Source organism: Vipera berus (assembly GCF_964194415.1).
Source record: "Vipera berus genome assembly, chromosome: 2".
Classification (NCBI taxonomy): Eukaryota; Metazoa; Chordata; class Lepidosauria; order Squamata; family Viperidae; genus Vipera; species Vipera berus.
The window spans coordinates 265,047,211-265,067,872 of NC_138203.1; the positions used below are offsets into that span (position 1 = coordinate 265,047,211).

At 43.1% G+C, this 20,662-nt stretch overlaps 1 protein-coding gene and 1 long non-coding RNA gene across 2 annotated transcripts; both read left to right on the forward strand.

The window, feature by feature from the left end:
• The first annotated feature begins 106 nt into the window (after positions 1–106).
• LOC308661714 lies at positions 107–11,730 on the forward strand. Its single transcript, XR_014025000.1, has 3 exons — positions 107–208; positions 6,016–6,134; positions 9,495–11,730. It is a non-coding gene; the product is annotated as an uncharacterized lncRNA (long non-coding RNA).
• Positions 11,731–12,022: 292 nt separating this feature from the next.
• On the forward strand, positions 12,023–20,239 carry LOC308664674 (uncharacterized protein). Its single transcript, XM_081322115.1, has 3 exons — positions 12,023–12,824; positions 14,725–14,766; positions 16,770–20,239. The coding sequence occupies exon 3, from the start codon at positions 16,784–16,786 to the stop codon at positions 17,690–17,692; it is 909 nt and encodes a 302-aa protein (XP_081178241.1). The 5' UTR covers positions 12,023–12,824; positions 14,725–14,766; positions 16,770–16,783; the 3' UTR covers positions 17,693–20,239.
• The last annotated feature ends 423 nt before the right edge of the window (positions 20,240–20,662 follow it).

Consider the following 20,662-nt stretch of genomic DNA (forward strand, 5'->3'; position numbering starts at 1 on the left):
ACTCGTGGACTTCAACTCCCAGAATTCCTGAGCCAGACCTGCTAGCTGAGAGAGCACAGAGAGCAGTGTGAGGTCGCACAGAGGAGCAAACCGTATTCCGCTTCCGGAGAATTTGCACGGGCGGCGTTTCTTTGCGCGCCTTCCCGGGGAAGGGAATTCTCGCGTGAGGCTCGCCGACCTTCTTCTGACGTCACACTTCTTCCAGCTGGTAAGAATAGATCGCAATAGATCGAATAGGGCGAAAGGAGATTCGCTCGAGGGCAGCCGCGTTCCCAAACACGAGGCTTTCTAGGAGCAAGGAATGTGTGGGTCAGTGCAATCGAGCCCCTTGGCGGACAAATGGGGAGGTTGGAAGAAACAGAGCGGCTTGAAATAACTTTCCACCATCCTGCATCCCGAGGAAGTTTCCTCCAAACTGATGCCGTGAAATGCACTGGATTTATATTGTTTAATCACCCAGCTGGGGAAATCTGCCTTAGATGTTACAAAAAACGTTTAGCGGAGATAGAGCCCTCGAGTCAGTGCGCTCTGCCTGAAGGCTAAATTATACTGTTAGTGTTTTAGGGACAAGGTGATACAGCATGTGTAACGTGGTGAAATAATAATAATAATAATAATAATAATAATAATAATAATAATAATAATAATAATAATAATTAATAATAATAATAATAATAATAATAATAATAATAATAATAATAATAATAATAATAAAAGTTGGAAGGGACCTTGGAAGTCATCTAATCCAACCCCCTGCTCAGGCAGGAAACCCTATACCATTTCAGGCAAATGGCTGGCCAGTCTCTTCTTAAAAACTTCCAGTGTTGGAGCATTCACCACTTCTGGAGGCAGGTTGTTCCACTGGTTAATTGTTCTAACTGTCAGGAAGTTTCTCCTTAGTTCTAGGTTGCTTCTCTCCTTGATTAGTTTCCATCCGTTGCTTCTTGTCCTGCTTTCAGGTGCTTTGGAGAATAGCTTGACTCCCTCTTCTTTGTGGCAGCCCCTGAGATACTGGAACACTGCTATCATGTCACCCCTCACCCTTCTCTTCGTTAAACTACACATACCCAATTCCAGCAACCGTTCCCTATATCCAGTCCCCTAATCATCTTTGTTGCTCTTCTCTGTACCCTTTCTAGAGTCTCAATATCTTTTTTTCATCATGGTGACCAAAACTGGATGCAGTATTCCAGGTGTGGCCTTACCAAAGCATTGTAAAGTGGTATTAGTACTTCACATGATCTTGATTCTATCCCTCTGTTAATGCAGCCTAGCACTGTGTTGGCTTTTTTGGCAGCTGCAGCACACTGCTGGCTCATATTGAAGTGATTGTCTACTAGGACTCCGAGATCCCTCTCACTGTTACTACTATTGAGCAAGGTACCACCTATACTATACCTGTGCATTTGATTTTTTCCTGCCTAAATGTAGAACCTTACTTTTTTCACCATTGCATTTCATTTTGTTAGATAGTGCCCAGTGTTCGAGTCTGTCCAGATCCTCCTGTATTTTAAGCCTATCTTCTGGAGTATTGGCTATTCCTGCCAGCTTGGTGTCATCTGAAAATTTGATGAGTTCCCCATCTATCCCCTCATCCAAATCGTTAATGAAGATGTTGAAGAGCACTGGGCCCAGAACAGAGCCCTGGTGCACCCCACTACACACTTCCTTCCATGTAGATGTGGTTCCATTGAGGACCACACGCTGAGTACGGCCTGTCAGCCAGCTACGAATCCATCTGGTGGTGATGCTATCTAACCCACATTTTTCTATCTTATCAAGTAGTAGGTTGTGATCTACTTTATCAAATGCCTTACTGAAGTCCAAGTAAATTATATCTACAGCATTCCTCTGGTCTACTAATTTTGTCACTTGGTCAAAGAATGCAATAAGATTTGTCTGGCATGATCTGTTTTTGACAAACCCATGTTGACTTTTAGTGATGACGTTGTTTGCATCAAGGTGTTCACTGATTTGTTGTTTGATTATCTTTTCCAGAATCTTCCCAGGTATTGAGGTCAGGCTGATAGGTCTGTAGTTTCCTGGATCTATTTTTTTCCGTTTTTTGAAGATGGGAACTACATCAGCTCTCTTCCAGTCCTCTGGTAGTTCCCCAGTGCTCCAGGATCTTTGAAAAATATAGTTCAGTGGTTCTGAGATCACGTCTGCCAGTTCCTTGAGAACTTTGGGGTGTAATCCATCTGGTCCTGGTAATTTGAACTAGTCTAGGCTGGACAGGTGTTCACTTACCATTTTCTTGCCTATCTTAACTTGCGTTTCTATTCTGTTTTTTATGGCACTGGTTTTGGTAGGTTGGACTGTTTTTTCCCTTTGTGTAAAGACAGATGCAAAAAATGAGTTAAATAGTTCTGCTTTCTCCCTGTTGCTTGTCACCTTCTTGCCACTTTCCCCCACTAATGGACCAATCATTTCCTTAACTTTTTTCTTGTTTTTTATATGTTGAAAGAAGCTTTTTTTGTTATTTTTGACTTTGGTCGCAAGCCTTAGTTCATTTTGAGCCTTAGCTTTCCTCACTTCATCTTTGCAGGCACGGGCTATTTGCTGATATTCTGACTTAGTTATGTGCCCCTCTTTCCAATTCTTATACTTGTCCTTTTTATCTTTCAATTTATCAGAGAGTTCTTTATGCAGCCATGCTGGTTTCTTTTGAGAGCTGTTATTTTTCTTCTTTGTTGGTATTGTACTAGACTGGGCCTTTATTATCTCACTTTTCAAAATTTCCCAAGCTTCTTGAGTTGTTTTCCCCTTGAGGATTCTCATCCATGGAATTCTTTCCAAGGTCTATCTAAGTTTATTGAAATTAGCTCTTTTAAAGTCTAAGACTCTTGTTTGGCTGTGTTCTATTGCTTGTGCTTCCAGAATGTTGAATTCCAATATTGCATGGTCACTTCCCCCCAAGGTTCCTGTGGCTTCAACATTTTCTATCATTTCATCTCTGTTTGTGAGAATTAAATCCAATATGGCTAATCCCCTAGTTCCCTTCTCTACTTTTTGGAAGAGAAAGTTATCTGCTAGGTTTGTCAGGAATCTGTTGATCTTCCACTTGGTGCAGAGTTTGTCTCCCAGTTGATATCAGGGTAATTCAAGTCCCCCATTACTATTGTGATGTGCTTCTTACATACCTTAGTTAGCTGACTAGCGAAAAGTTCATCTATTTCCTCTGCTTGGTTGGGCGGCCTATAGTATACACCTCTGGCAATGTCATTTTTCCCCCTTTTATATTGACCCAAATGCATTCAAGTTTACAGTTTTCATCATTGTCGTGCTCTATTTCTGTAGAGATAAAGTTATTTCTTATATAGAGAGCAACTCCACCTCCTCTTTTGTTTAGTCTGTTTCTTTTAAATAATTTAAATCCCTCTAGCTGTGTGTTCCATTTGTGGGTTTCGTCCCACCATGTTTCCGTAATGGCAACAATATCATATCCGCCCGCATTTACCTGAATTTCTAGTTCACCCTGCTTACTGTTCATACTCTGTGCATTGGTGTATAGACATTTGAGTCCTTTATGGCTGACCCTGTGTTTACTTGCTACATAACTTTAGTGGTGCCTGAGTTCCCCTATTTTCTTAGATTGCCGGGGACAGTGATGTTCTGTATCAATTAACTCACTGTCCCTGTTGTTTAGTTTAAATGTTCCTCCAGAAAAGCTGTGAATTTATTGCCAAGTAACAGTCCCTTTCTTGGATGGATGCAGACCATCTCTTTTATACATTTTTTCATTGTACCAGCTACAGACATCGTGACTAATGTAACCAAAGCCTTTTCCTTTACACCACTCCTTTAGCCACATATTAAATTCTGCTATACGCTGGCCTTTTCTATTTTGCTCCTTATACACTGGTAAAACCTCTGAAAAAGTAAGCCTACAGCCTATTCTGCTAAGTTCCTGCCCCAAGCTCTGGAAATCATTCTGCACAGAGAGTACATCTTTTTAGGACAGATCGTTGGTGCCAAGATGTACAGTATCCTCCACATCACAATCCTTGCTGGCATTCTTGATTATTTTAGAAATACGCTTCTTGTCCCTACTGGCAGTAGCACCTGGAAGACACCTGACCTCTTTTGAAACCTCTGTGTCCTTTCCTAAATTTACATCCCTTATAATTGGATCACCAACCAGAAGGTGGCTTCTCTTTTTGGATGCCTTTCTGTTTTTGCATGACTGATGTGTAATATCTGATTCGCACTTCTCCCTACCAAAAACAAGTTCTTCATCTTGGACCACGATCCCCTGCTTATTTGAGTTATCATCACAACTACCCTGATCTGTCTCCTTAGTGTCCTTATTAAGGTCAGAAATGGCACTGTATCTGTTGTGTACGGACACATCGAAAGCTTTGTGTTTATGGTTCACAGATCTCACCCTGCCAGATCCCACGGTTGTCCACACTGCCCTTCTCCTTCAGGATCTTTGTGGTAGAGGGGGCTGATAGCATGGAGGCTCAATAGGGTAGAAGGGCTGAACTGGACATCTAATTTCTGCCTGAAGAGCACAGATTACAGACCCTAGATAAGTAATCTGTCCTTGTAGACTAGTGATTTGTTTACAGATAGGACAGTTTCCAAGTTTGAAAAGGGTACTGCGAAAGACAGCTGCAAAACAAGTGTTGCACTGAACTAAGCCACACATTCTTAGATACAAGGAATCTCAGATGCACTTGCCCTGAATGTACCGCTGCTGTTTCCGATTTTTAGTTATATAATTCGTGCGCTGTTAGGCGTGCAGGCCGCTACTTTTTTGGTTCAGCCTTTCCAAAACTTACAGAATGTAGCACTTCCCAGCAGCTCTGAGTAGTTGAAATTCTGCTGAGGAGATCCAATCAGGGCCCCAAATGCAGTTCAAATACAATGCAAACCAATCAGGGCCCTAGCTACTTTTTTGGTGCAGCCTTTCCAAAACTTACAGAATGTAGCACTTCCCAGCAGCTCTGAGCAGTTGAAACTAAAAGATCTAGCAAATGCATTTGCACAATTTGTTAAACTTTATTGTATAACCAAGGTTACTTCACAGTTAGGTGTTAGTGGCACTCAGCTGACTGTGGCTGATGTCTGAATGGGTGGGGAGCTCTTAGGGAATTCCCAGATTAATTGGCTAGATGTGAAAGTTGAAAAATGAAGAAAGTGAAGTTCACTGTCACAGCATTGTCAAGACAGTTGTGTGGAAGAGATCACCAGGGGTCAAGTTTGATTGGAGGAGATTTATTGTACCAACCCAATCCATTTGTTTAGTTCATTTTGTATTTTGTAAATTCAGAAAATGGGTTAATTAAAAAACCAAGTTAGTAGGTTGTGTTAACATAGCCACACGCTGGCTGAGGAATTCTGGGAGTTGAAGTCCACAAGTCACAAAGGGGCCAAGTTTGAATACCCCTGCCATAATCCCATGATTTACATTTGGATGCTGGACAGCTGGTTCATATTCATTACAGTTGTAGTGTCCCTGTGTCATGCAATCACCTTTTGTGACCTTCCGACAAGCAAAGTCAATGGGGAAGCCAGATTCATTTAACAGCCGTGTTACTAATTTAACAACTTCAGTGATTCTCTTAACAATTGTGGCAAGAAAAGTCATAAAATGGGGCAAAACTCACTTAACAAATTTCTCACTTAACAACATAAATTTTGGGCTCAGTTGTGATCGTAAGTTGAGGACTACTTGAATAATCAATAGAGGACAACTGTAAGGGTACCCTTAGCCGAGGGACTTGGTTTTCCCTCCACACAGCATTAGGGGTAGAGAAGATTGATCCACCAAAAAGCACACAGACAAAAGTTAATACGTGCATATTTACATGTACAGGCTGCACTTGTACAAACATAAAATAGATGGCAAGTTCCACAAAAGATATGGGGTTGATTAATTTTTTATAATGTGGATGTTAGAATGATTCTAACTTTCTTTAAATTCTGTGTTGCAATGGTTGCCCATGATAAAAAAAAACCAAACCTAAATTATCCTCACATTTCTCCACTGTGCTTGCTTTATACTAGGACAGAAATTTTATTCAGAAGTCTTCAGAAATTGTGATTCTCCCACTATTCTGCATTCAGAATTGCAGGACAGAATTCTATAAACCAGTCCCACACACTTGTCACAACCAACATGTAAGGTAGGTCTCTAATTAGGACTACCAATACAATTATGCGTTAGTTAATACAGTATTCTTTATTACAGCCGTGATATGCCCCCCCTACGCATTAAAAACATTTCTTCCAATTTCCCTAGAAAATTGTCGTTCTAGATGATTCTACAGAGAGAAACACCTGCTAAATAGGATGACGAGCATATTTTATATTCAGGAGCTATTTTTATTATTGTTGTTGTTGTTGTTATTTGCAAGATCCCAAGAATGAGGGAGACTAGGACTGACAGTGATTCCCCTTTTCTTTTTTCTCTACTTCAGATCTTTTTTTCAGGTGGCCAAAAGCCTTAGAGATCCATCTGAAAAACAATTCTATTTTTGTACGGTCACAAGTGGTGGGGCTGAGGAGACTCATGTGTGTTACAGCTGGGATTGAAGCAGATAATTTTGCACCGTAACTCTAGCATCAAGTCTCTGCTCTGCAGGATCCATGGATCTAGAAACAAATATTAGGAAATATGTAGTAGTGGCACAACTGGGAGACTTTGTTTCTGTAGGATTGTCACCAATCGAACTCAGCTCTATGGAGGGTGGACAGTGTTGAGATGTAGGTGAGGGGTTCTTTGGCTGTTTGCTTTTCATTTAGTATAAGATTTTGTTTCTGATCACTTTAAATCTACTCTTAATTCTAGGCAGCTGAGTGAGAGAAAGGTGACAGAACTATGCTAGGTAATAGGTTTATAGAAAAAAAATGGAGAGGTTAAAGAGAGAGTAATGTTAAGATGTGACCTGGATGTTGAACAAGTAAAATCCAAGATTGGAATCTGGAGATTAAATTTCCTGGAATATCTCCCTATAGTCATTAGAAATTACCGTATATACTTGAGTATAAGCCGACTCGAGTATAAGCCGAGACCCCCAATTTCACCCCCAAAAACTGGGAAAAGTTGTTGACTCGAGTATAAGCCGATCCGCCGTTCTGCAAGCCTCGGAGGCTGGATCCGCGCTCTGCAAGCCTCTGCCGCCAGCAGAGGCTCGATCCGCCATTTTGCAAGCCTGAATACACAGGAATACCCTGTGTGGCCGCGGCTCTCGGGGAAGCCCTGGCTGTCCGCTTCCTCACTCCACGCTGCCATTCGGGGCCCGTGCGTTCCCCGGGCAAATCGCGGCGCCCAGCAGGCGAGGAAACACGCCCGTTCCAGTCGCCCCCCCTTCCCTCAGGAGACGCGAAGCAAGTGACCGCCCGGAGCTTACCGAGGACTTGCGCGCGGCCGAGGCTTCGGTGCTTCCAGGATCGCGCGCACCTCTCCCAAGCCGCCGCCGTCCGGAGACCTGCCGAAGTTTGGGGAGGTTTGGGGAGGTGCGCGCGCACCTCCCCAAACCTCCCCAAACGTCGGCAGGTCTCCGTTCCTCCGCACAGACCTGCCGATGTTTGGGGAGGTTTGGGCGCCTCCCCAAACCTCCCCAAACGTCGGCAGGTCTCCGTTCCTCCTGCCGACGTTTGGGGAGGTTTGGGCGCCTCCCCAAACCTCCCCAGGTCTCCGTTCCTCCTGCCGAAGTTTGGGGAGGTTTGGGCGCCTCCCCAAACCTCCCCAGGTCTCCGTTCCTCCGCGCAGACCTGCCGACGTTTGGGGAGGTTTGGGCGCCTCCCCAAACCTCCCCAGGTCTCCGTTCCTCCGCGCAGACCTGCCGACGTTTGGGGAGGTTTGGGCGCCTCCCCAAACCTCCCCAGGTCTCCATTCCTCCTGCCGAAGTTTGGGGAGGTTTGGGCGCCTCCCCAAACCTCCCCAGGTCTCCGTTCCTCCACGCAGACCTGCCAACGTTTGGGGAGGTTTGGGCACCTCCCCAAACCTCCCCAAACCTCCCCAGGTCTCCGTTCCTCCTGCCGAAGTTTGGGGAGGTTTGGGCACCTCCCCAAACCTCCCCAGGTCTCCGTTCCTCCGCGCAGACCTGCCGACATTTGGGGAGGTTTGGGCGCCTCCCCAAACCTCCCCAAACCTCCCCAGGTCTCCGTTCCTCCTGCCGAAGTTTGGGGAGGTTTGGGCGCCTCCCCAAACCTCCCCAGGTCTCCGTTCCTCCGCGCAGACCTGCCAACGTTTGGGGAGGTTTGGGCACCTCCCCAAACCTCCCCAAACCTCCCCAGGTCTCCGTTCCTCCTGCCGAAGTTTGGGGAGGTTTGGGCACCTCCCCAAACCTCCCCAGGTCTCCGTTCCTCCGCGCAGACCTGCCGACATTTGGGGAGGTTTGGGCGCCTCCCCAAACCTCCCCAGGTCTCCGTTCCTCCTGCCGAAGTTTGGGGAGGTTTGGGCGCCTCCCCAAACCTCCCCAGGTCTCCGTTCCTCCGCACAGACCTGCCGACGTTTGGGGAGGTTTGGGCGCCTCCCCAAACCTCGGCAGGTCTCCGTTCCTCCTGCCGAAGTTTGGGGAGGTTTGGGCGCCTCCCCAAACCTCCCCAGGTCTCCGTTCCTCCGCGCAGACCTGCCGACGTTTGGGGAGGTTTGGGCGCCTCCCCAAACCTCCCCAGGTCTCCGTTCCTCCTGCCGAAGTTTGGGGAGGTTTGCGCCCAAACCTCCCCAAACTTCGGCAGGAGGAACGGAGACCTGGGGAGGTTTGGGGAGGCGCCCAAACCTCCCCAAACGTCGGCAGGAGGAACGGAGACCTGCCGACGTTTGGGGAGGTTTGGGGAGGCGCCCAAACCTCCCCAAACGTCGGCAGGAGGAACGGAGACCTGCCGACGTTTGGGGAGGTTTGGGGAGGCGCCCAAACCTCCCCAAACGTCGGCAGGTCTCCATTCCTCCGCGCCCTGCCTGCCTGCTTCTTTCCGCTGCGGAAAGAAGCAGGCAGGCAGGGCGCGGAGGAACGGAGACCTGCCGACGTTTGGGGAGGTTTGGGGAGGTGCGCGCGCACCTCCCCAAACCTCCCCAAACGTCGGTAGGTCTCGGACGGCGGTGGCTTGGGAGAGGTGCGCGCGATCCCGGAAGCACCAAAGCCTCGGCCGCGCACAAGTCCTCGGTAAGTTTTTTTGTTGACTGGAGTATAAGCCGAAGTGGAATTTTTCAGCCCAAAAAGTGGGCTGAAAAATTCGGCTTATACTCAAGTATATACGGTAAGTTTGCTTCAAAGAAAATATTAATCTATATCTCTACACCGTCTTATTCACAATAGGGTAGAGCAGAGGTAATCGTACCCTAATACAAACTACAGTATGTATTTTGGATGTAATTCCTCTCGATCTCTTGCTCTTGACCTTGCTGGATGAAGCTGACAGGACTAAACCTGATTGCCTGAATATGGGAACTAAGGGAATGCGCCAATGTAATTCAAACTAAATTGGCTTTCTGAATTTTTGCCAATAAAGTCCTTTATCTGAATTCTCTATCTTGGCAGGAGATCCCTTTCTGGCAGTGTCTAAAGGAGCGAGAGAAGATTTAATGACCTTGACTAAAAGCTAATCGAAGAAAGAAATACTTTAGTCATTCTAGCCAAAACATCATCTTATTATTCTTTGGAAAACAAAGTCATATTTTACTGATTCTTTTTTAAAAAAAATTTCATGCAACCCTTCTGCAAACACTTCATTTTTGTTCCACTTCAAAAGAAAAAAAAAATCCAACGTAGAGGGGAGTGGCTTGTTACCCATTTTTGGTACTTAGAATTACTTAATGATTGGTGAAGAAATTCACCCAGGGATCCCCCAATGGGAGAAAAATGCTTAAGATGCCCCAATCTAGGGGAAAACCTTTTGGGCAAGTCAGATCATTCTGAACCTCAGCAAGTCTGCACCGCAGATAAGCTGTATAAATGCCTGGAATGTGGGAAGTGTTTCGTTCACAGTAAGAACTTCAGCACCCATCAAAGGATCCACACTGGCGAAAAACCTTACAAATGCCCTGAATGTGGTAAAAGGTACGGGGCCAGCTCAACTCTGAATAGACATCGGAAAATCCACATGGAAGAAAAGCCTTACAAATGCCCAGACTGCGACAAAAGTTTCAGTTACAAAGCAGATCTCATCAAGCATCACCGTGTTCACACGGGGGAGAAGCCTTATGTGTGTGCCGACTGTGGGAAAAGTTTTAGTCAAAGCTCCAATTTTGTTACTCACCAGAGAAGCCACACGGGGGGAGAAACCTTACGATTGTCCTGACTGTGGGAAAAGTTTTACTGTGAGCTCGAGCCTTATCGAGCACCAGCGTGTCCACACAGCTGAGAAGCCCTTCTTGTGCCTGGAGTGTGGGAAAAGTTTTAATCGCAGCTCCCATCTCAGTGTGCACCAGAGGATTCACACAGGGGAAAGGCCTTTTCAGTGCCCTGATTGTGGGAAAGGCTTCACCATTCTCTCCACTCTCAGTAAACACCAGAGAATCCACACAGGAGAGAAACCTTATAAGTGCCCCAAATGTGAGCGGAGTTTTCGGGTGAGCTCCATCTTGACTCAACATATTAGGACCCACACGGGAGAGAAGCCGTATATTTGCTCCGAGTGTGGCAGGAGCTTCAGTCAAAAATCGCCTCTTATTGCTCACCAGAAACTTCACCGTCGACAGAAAACCGGGTAGGTGAGGGTGGGTCAAGGACTGGACCAGGTTTTGAGTGTCCATGCTACAGAAAAGGTAGGCTGGGAGAGTTGACCAGTTTTATGGAATGAAATGGGTAAGTTAAGCCACCGTAGGCCTTAAGGTTTCCATTTTGCCTCTTCATCTCCCAAACCCCCAGAGCATTCAGAACAGGGGAAAGTAGGATTGGTCCCATCTCATCACAAAAATAGTTCTCGTGGTCTGATGTAGCCCATGGCTGTACTTTTTGCCTACAACCCAGTAACCTGCAGGCCAAAGTAATCCTTAAAGACAAGAGAGAGAAGGATTGAAGGGAACAGAATTGCTCATCCAACTGCTACTGGGCTCTATCTTTCGGGGCAGGGGCGGGGGGAGGGAGAGAAGGAGAGAAAGGATGTTGTGTTTTTTAAAATTTTCTTGACTTTCCCTTTGGTGATGGCCTCTTGCCGGACCCATGGGAGAGAGGGGGCGGATGTTAACTCTGCATTGTGTTTCTGAGAATGGAAGATCCTCCTCCATCTGCAGACTTGTATAGAGCTATAGAGACCCCAAAGGTTTCTCCAGAGGGTGGAAAGTATCACCTGGCATTAGACTTCCTCCTCTGAAGGTCAACATACTTTTCTGCTCTTGGAGGTGGTCAGAATTACAAATGGGCCCCCTGGAATCATTGAACTCCAGAACTTCAAGCTAAGAAATGGTTGATTGTGGTGATAATAGTTTGGGAAATGGAAAATTGTAATCTGCTTTTCTTTTTGACCTATAGAGAAGTGTTGCTTGGCTAAAAATGGCATCTTTTCTTATTGTTTTAAAGCACATTTACAATCCAGCTGCTGTGTGCTTGACTGGGTCCTTGGGATGTTAGAAATCCAAATCCATTATGCCATGACAACCCATGATGAGTAGGATAGGAAGTAGGAAAAAATACACTGTACATAGATTCTGATACTAATAAACATTTTTTTAAAAAGTTGTTTAGTGCCTTTAGATAGATCCAGCAAGATCTATCCCTTTCTCCTTCTCCTCATTCCCCCTTCCCTTTGTTTCCTCCTTTCCTAATTCTCTTTCATTGGCCAGCAAGAAGTTCTTGCCATACTGTGTTGGATCCTGCTTGGTCCTTTCAGGTATTTTAGGATACAATGCCCATCATGCAAGGTTGGGAAGGCAGAATGGGAGTCATAATACAATTTATTTGAAAGAGATCAGGCAAGAAAAAATTTAAATTTAAATGGGTTCACAGATTGTATCTACGTCAAACAGGTGTTGCCAATTAAGCATGTGTGAATATATATGTACATATATAAGTACAGGTCCTTTTCAAAGTCTTTGGAAAAGCATTCACAGAGATAGAACACATTTTAAACAGATTTATTTATAACTGACGAAAGTATCACAGTTTCCAAGAATGTAGAATGAAAATGTTCCAAGTATATAAATTAGTACAAAATTTGTCAAGATTCCAAAGTGGCAATTGTGTTAGTCATAAAGAGAGGATTGCACGGCATACAATTGCCCTTAAAAGAGCAACAGATCAAAACTAGCATAGGCTTCTGTGGAATACAATTCACTTTGTAGGATAATTACAGAAAGGTAAACAGTAGAATCCAGATACTTCGGATTGCCTTCACTTCCAGTCTTGAATCTTTATGTGGATTTGACTTCCAGCTTGACAATATGATGGTGCGCTTGCTATGCCCTGATATTCTTTGAATAAGAGAAAATGGTTGAATACGATCATACAGCTGAGCATTTATCAGCTCTTACTGAGCTGTCTAGTCCTGCCAAAAGCATGTGAGTTATTTCAGCCACATATAGGCCTCAACTTATGACTGGTTGCTTATCAACTGAAGTTACGACCAGCCCAGAAAAGGGGACTTATGATCCAGTTTCAAAGTTATGACACTTGTTCCTGTGAAAAACTTGATGAGGGTAGAGGGGGCTGAATATGGGAAAAGTTAGGGAAGAGGGGAAGGACAATATTCAGCCCCATTGATGTCTCTTGTTTTTTTCTCATGAAGCACAATCAAAGACAGTTTGGCTGTTGTGAAACAAGGCTGCTGCCGCCCTGCATGGTCCTAACCTGGATGTTTTTAGACATCAGAAAGCCTCTTCCATACTCAATGTGTTTCCTGGACATTACAGTTCCTTATCAGAAAAATATAAGGTGATCATAGAGGTTCCATATAACTATTCCACCCTCCAAATTTGGTGTCTCACATTTGTAATCCTCTTTCCTCACCAATTTCCTCGTCATTTAAATTCACTCTTTTTGGGGGAGGTGGGGGAAATAATATAATTAGTATTAACATAATTACTGTAATTATGAAATGCCATTCATTCATTCCAGTCTTCGTAGGATGATAATTGATATTTATATTGCACTTAAAACTTCAGTGGAATATAAAAATCCAAAATTAAAAGTACAGAGTCATCTTATAAGGGAGATGGGTAGCATAACAATTTAAATGTAAAAAAATAAACCAAATTCTCAATTGAATGTGAAGGCTGTATACAAAAATCACAACAAAATCAAGGCAGCTCTAACTATGATGCAGTAGTAGAACATCAAACAGATAAATGCTTTGCAGTCAAAAGAATACAAATAAATACAAATACAAATAAACTACTAGACCTTTACTAAACCTGGCTTTTGAACAGGAAATAATGTTATAAACTATGCATGAGGCCGGTGTGTTGTGCAATTAGCTCACATGGTGTAATAAGATGGTGGGTTTGTTGTCACTGTGAGTTGGGGGGTGGGGGCACGAAGGGAGGCTCAGCCAATCTCAATGTATACATGGTTGTACTTTGACAATAAAGGTTCATTCATGAAATGATGCCCAGAGGAAAAGAAGGTTAATGCCTCGAAGAGTCTTTTGATTTATTTTTTAAAAAAATACACGAATAAATAAATAAAAAATCCCTTAGTACGTTTGGGGGTTGTTGTTGTTTTATTTTTTATTTTAATAATATATTTTATTCTGCCAAAGTACTGCAAACGGGCGTGAATACACGCTTCCACTTCGAGCTCGTCCGCGCCTGCCGGCTCTCCGTCCAGCCTTTGCGCGGATCTCTTTAAGTCGCAGATCTACCACGAGAGGGATTTCGATCCGCGGGAGCTCAGCTTCGGCGGGATTTTCGCCAGTCTCTTTAACGTGGCAAAGATGCTTTCGGTTGTTTTGCTTGTTTTTCCTCGTCAACGTAATCGGGCTCTTCCCCCTGGCCAAGGAGAACAAAAATAAATAAAATATTCCGATGCGAGAAAATGGCGTCGGCCGCCAGAGGCCTCTCGATTTCAGCTAGGAAAAGCAAGAGGAAGTCTTGCATCCCTCTTCCTCTCCTTGCTGAGGAACATCCTGACTTGGCCAGGGAGCGAGCCGCGTCGGCGTCGCCTCGGAGATCTGCGTCTCTTCGGCGGAGGCTGGGAGTAGTTGAGCGTTTTCCTTGACCGACCGAAGTGGGGACCGAGGTCTTTCGCAAGCTGGGCTCGGTTAAACGCTTGACGTTTCTCCCTGACTTAGGGACAACAGCCTCTGGGGAAATGAAAAAGGGTTGAAGGGCAACGGTCTCACAGATCTGTGGTGGAGAAGAAGGAAATGCTTTTGGAGGATAATTAAGCTGGAGAATGAATCGGTGTGTATAAAGGGAAGAGGAAAGGATCTAGGGAACTCTGTTTTGACAGGTGGAGGGCCCCCGTAGAGATACAGATTCTATTCTATTCTATTCTGTTCTCAAGACGAGCAGACAATCAGATCCGATCCTTTTTATTTGCTAAATCTGTAGATGTGTCAGAGGAAGCACATTAAGCAGGGAAGGACACTTGTGCAAAATCTCTAAGGTGCAGGAAGCTTAGTCAGGGAGTGGGAGGCCAACAGTTATGATTCAATAAATCTATATTGTGGGGGAGGAGGAGTTGTAAATCAATTGTCCTTTCTTGATAGAAACACAGTTTATTCTTGCAATTTTTGGCATGAATGCTGAATGCTGAATCTCCCGTCAAAATAATAGCAAACCTTGTAACCTCTTAAAGACTAATTTATTACAAATGTTTTTGTGAACTGTAGGTCCCTCAGATGTCATTTCATCCAGGTCATTTATTTGCGTTGGTAAGTTGAAATCATAAATCAGTCATGAACATTTTTGCATGTACAGTAGAAAGTTCTGAGTGTAATTTCTCATATTTCCACTTAAAAGGGGTCTGTGGGTACCAGGTAACCCAAGACAAGATTATAACTCAGGGTCTCCTGGTCTCTGACCTGGTACTTTTAACTACTACACCAAAAGACTGGCTACTCCTCATGTTAAATGTACATAAGATCACATCTCCTTTGAGTCAAGCTGAACTCTTAGTGCTTTTATGAACACAACTGTCTTATTTTCTTGGCAATACAGTAATACTGAAGTGATTTGCAACCACCTTCTTCCAGCATGTTTTTAGATTTCTCAGTCCAGTCTGCAGCCCTGAGGTTTCCTGGCAGTCTCCCACCCAACTACTGTTCAAGTTTGGTCATGCATAGGCTTTTTTTAAGAGAGAGAAAGAGAGAAGACAAGATCAGTCAAATGCATTCTATTAGTCTGCTGCTGATCCGACTGTAGGGGGTGAGACAGTCCATCCTATGATATTGTCCTTTGTCTTTCTAAGTGCCACATTTCAGCCCCTTGTAGCTCATTCTATATATATGCTGATTCTATGCATCTTATCGCAGTAAGATTTTGGAGGAACTGTATCAGTCTTCATGGAAATCCCAGCTGGCCGCACATCATGATGGATGGCGTACAGTATTCCAGTTTGCCCAAATTTAGTAGCTTCCGCGTATTGTAAAGTTAAAATTCCCAGCAGCCCCAGCCAATATGGCCATGTTAGTTATGCATTTAATGTATCAATAGAGGATAAAGTTAAGAAAGCATGGCCTTCTATGGTCAGGGGATGTGACACAAGCCAAAAGAGTATCTGTAGTCCAAAGACAATCCCACTACTGTACACAGGGACCTAACAGCACAACAGTCACTGCAAAGAAAGCACTTCAACCCATTTAAACAGGGGGAAAATGATGACACTTAATTCACCCTCACATTTTGCTTAGATCTGAAGCCATTTTATTTTACAGTTGTTAGCTGATGTTTGCAGTACAAGCCTTTTGAAAGACATCTGGTACAAAACCCTCAGTGATTCTTTAGTATAAAAGGAGGGAGTTGGTAAAAAAAATTCTGACTTTTTGTTGTATAACAATAACAACAATAAGCGACTGTTCAGCTGAGATATGCTAATTTAATCCAGAGTGGAGAGTCTTGCTGAGTCACAACGTATAAAGTCTACCTTTATTGGCTGACCTGGTTGGGGTTGCACAAAGTTATAATTCAGCAAAAGAGCCTTTTTACTTTTATCTTTAAATTGACCTTTTTTTCAGAACTAACGATGTCATTTCAGTTCCATTCCCCTGCATGATATCTGTTTTTTTTTTAATCAAAGGTGTCTTGCCTGTAGTACTTTATTTAATGAGTTGGATAGGGGAAACCTATCTGTTCAAATTGTGCTCTTTTTATTGTCATTGAACACTTTGCCTTTACCCATTCCATTTCCTACAAGAATGGCTTGATTACGGTGGATCTAATGAAATGTAGTACTGTATTTAAAGTTAGAAGGCTGCAAACCAGCCAGTTCATCTCTTAGTTAAATTACGAACTTGTCAGTTACAATATCTAACTCTGGGTAATACTTAAAATAGATTCTGACCTGTTAGTATTTGGCTGAGAGACTTCTGGGAAATCTTAAAACTATAAGAAAGACTGGGGGATGGGAGGGGTGTTGTTTATTTGTTTGCTTTTTGCAGAAGGCAAAGACAAATCATTTCCAATGTACAGGTTGTCCTCAAGAATTGAATTTAGTTCATGAGTTCATTTTGTACTGTGTTTTGGATTCAGCAGGAAGGTGTGGAGGAGGCAATAAAGTTGATCTATTTTACAGGTTTGCTTGAAAGAATCACCTCTGGAATGTCGCATATAGTCCTCCACGTTCAAGAAGATGCTTCCTAGATACCATTTATGATTTGCTTTTTCCCCCAGGTTTGTGATATGATGTCAAAACTACTTATTTTTGCTTCCATTCCAGCAACTGAGCAGAAAATGGAAAACATTTCCAAGGAGAAGAATCCGGAACAGATACAACTACACGGGAAAGTGGGAGGAATACCCCAAAAGAATAATTCCCAGGAAGAAGAAGCTTCTAAAAACCAGAAGAGGACAGGGAAACAAAATGCCCAAAACTCTAGATCCAGAAGAAGGAAGTCCAACGTGCCGCAAGGAAACTCCACGGAACAGCCAGTTCAGCAAAGAAAGCGAGTGTCCAAGAAACAGCATCCGTGTCCTGATTGTGGGAAAATCTTCAACAGGACCTCTGCCCTCAGCGCTCATCAGAGAGTCCACACAGGGGAAAAGCCCTACAAGTGCATTGAATGCGAGAAGAACTTCAGCAAGAGTTCACACCTCATTGCTCACCAGAGAATCCACACAGGGGAAAGACCCTACACTTGTTTGACTTGTGGGAAAAGTTTCAATCACTCTTCCCATGTGATTATCCACCAGAGAACTCATACAGGGGAGAAACATTACAAGTGTTTAGAATGTGGGAAAAACTTCCGATACAGTTCTGACCTCATCAGGCACCAGATTGAACATGCAGGCGAAAAACCCTTCCGCTGTTCAGACTGCGGGAAATGTTTCAATCGGACCTCCAACCTCCTTATCCATCAGCGGATACACACAAAAGAGAAACCCTACAAGTGCCTTGAATGTGGGAGAAACTTCAGTTACAGCTCGGTCCTTATCAGGCATCAAAGAGTGCATACCTCTGAGAAGCCTTTTACGTGCCCTTTCTGTGGGGAAGGTTTCCATGTGAACACAAGCCTTCTTACACACCAGAGAATACATACAGGAGAGAAACACTACTCATGCCCGGAGTGTGGGAAAAGCTTCAGGTGGATATCACATTTAAATAGGCATCAGAAGATTCACACTGTAGAAAAGTCTATATAAATTTGAACACTAGGCATTCACCTATGAGTTCCAATTTAAGATGCACTCCTTTTTTCGGATGCTATATTCTTCTTTGTTCCTCTAGCCAAGATAAAATACATTATTTTTATCTAATGTTTAGATTATAAGCAGTCTTTCTACAAATGGGTATTCCATGAAGGTCCATATTTACCATGGGAATTTAGAATTGTAAGCGTCCAGTGTCATTTGTTTGAGTTCGGTGGCTATAGAAATTGAATGAATATGTTTTCACAATTTCAAATGGACTTACTGGATTGAGATCTAATGAACTCTATGCACTAGGCAATTTATCAATTTACCTAGACCAGGGATAGGCAACCTCGGCTCTTTTATGACTCATGGACTTCAACTCCCAGAATTTCTGAGTCAGCATAGCTGACTCAGGAATTCTGGAAGTTGAAGTCCATGAGTCATAAAAGAGCCGAGGTTGCCTACCCCTGACCTAGACTGTTTGATAATTTACTGAATATTTAGTTACATATTGATACATATTTATGCAATTTCCTTATCTGCACTTTTCTGTTTGAGGGCAAAATATAAAGTGTAAGAAATAGTAAGGAAAATAAATGAGAAGGACACAAAAGAAAAGCTAACTAAACTTCATTTATATTATACCTCTTCATAGCTTCCTGTCTTTGCAAGCTGATAGTTAATCCTGAAAGGCAAAAGATATCCACCATTTCAGTATCTTAATTAATTCTAGAACAGTTGCCGTATCTTGTCATTCATTTAGTCTGAATTTGATTGCAGTCCCAGTTTTTTTCTTGACTTTTATTACTAGAGCCTGCAGATCATCTGCACTTTCAACTGTCAGAGAAGTGTTATCAATATAGTCAGGTTATTAATGCCCCTTCCTCCAATTTTGAATTTTAGCTTCAGAAAAACTCAAATATTTCAAGGCTGATGTAGACATGCCAAGTCTTTTAGCAAAATTAGTGGGACTAAGCTCTCAGAACAGAATGTCAATTTTCAGTTTTAAGTTATTTTACTTACCCAGACTCAAGACTGCTACTGAACTAGCCTTTGCCTCCAAACATAAGGAAGTACTGGTATGGAGAACATGCCAAGGAAGCTCCAAGAATTTACTGCATTACATCCAAGATAGAGAAGTCATTGTAAACACCGTCCTTTGCACCAGCTTTCTCTGGAAAACACAAATATCTGAGGGAATATAGAATCCCCAATTTTAGAAAAAAATTCCTAAGAATCCCAGCAAATTGTGTAATATGTAAAGTCCAACCCTTCTAGGAGCCTTAGGTTAACAAACATTACTCAGATACCAGTGCATTTTAATACAGGTAGCCACTATTGGGAGATAAAAGACAGGATCAGAGAGTGCCTAAACAATCAATATAAAGATTAAGCTGGAGATTCGTGTCTCTGTCTCTCCCCTCCTCTTTTTTTGAAAGTTTTGAAAAGTTCAAGATGTTCAACAAATCCTTAGGTATTTTCATACAGGGACAAATGAGTGAAAAAATATGATTTATTATGGAAACTTCCAATGTTCATCATTATTTTTTCCTTGGAATACTGTAAGGTCAAAAGGTGTTTGGAAATCAACAAAAGCAACAAAAATGCTGATATGTAGCATATTACTCAGCCAAATGATATAAAATGAAACATTGGCCATCTATGAATTGGCTCACCCACCTGCATAAAGTTTGCTAATTCCATTTACTTATCTGACTGGATGGTAATTTGGCAATTGCCTTTCCCCCTTTTTTATATTTTTTATGTGGTTAAGGTGCTGGCCTAGAAATCAGGAGACTGGCTGGGTAACTTTGGGAAGGTCACTCTCAGTCCAACCCACCTCAAAGGGTTTTTGTTGCAGGGAAATAGGAGGTAGGAGTATATATGCTTGCTGTTTTAAGTTATATATTAAAATGGAGGATAAAAATATAATAATATAGGGATAGTAAGTGCAAGTGGTGCTGGAGAAGACTCCTGTGAGTCCCTTGGACTGCAAGGCGATCAAACCGATCAGTCCTAGAGGAGATCAACCCTGACTGCTCTTTAGAAGGCCAGATCCTGAAGCTAAAACTCAAATACTTTGGCCACCTAATGAGAAGGAAGGACTCACTGGAGAAGAGCCTAATGCTGGGAAAGATTGAGGGCAAGAGAAGAAGGGGACGACAGAGAATGAGGTGTCTGGATAGAGTCACTGAAGCAGTAGGCGTGAGCTTAAATGGACTCCAGAAGATGGTAGAGGACAGGAAGGCCTGGAGGAACGTTGTCCATGGGGTTGCGATGGGTCGGACACGACTTTGCAACCAACAACAACAAAATAAGTGCAAGGCATCAGACACCAAGAATCTGATATGCTGAGATTTTTATTTTACCACAGGGATGCTTCCAAAAATAGCTCCTTCTAAGTGCATATGGAAACTTCCTTATAGTTCTGTCACTTTTTAACATCCTAGATAATACATATATAAAATATACTTTATGCTATATATACTATGTTTATAATAATATTTGTATATAGTAATACAATATTATTTTATAATATAATAAAGTAATCCCTTCTCACCCTTATGGGTGGTCTGTGTCTTCCTCAAACTTGGATCGTCTACCAGAGGCATGGAAGTTTGAAGGTTCCGCTTAGAATCCTAACTCTTCCTAGCACTGCACTCTTTTGGAAAGAGAGCTCTGAGGTTCTTTCTGGAATCTGTTGGATCCACTCCCCCAACTTAGGAGTCATCGCCACAGATGCTATCACCACTGGGACCACTTTGGTCTCCCCTCTCATTAGGTCTACTGTTGTAATAGCATCCATCAGATCCAGGTTCTCTTGTCTTCGCCATATATGGCTTTGTTCCAGTAGCCCAACTGTCAGTTTGTCCTGGTTCCTCACACTCAGGTAATATTCAGCAGATTGGATAGTACTTAGTACATAGAACTCAAGAGTCCAATGAAAAAAATAACGTGGATTTCTGAATAATCAGCGTA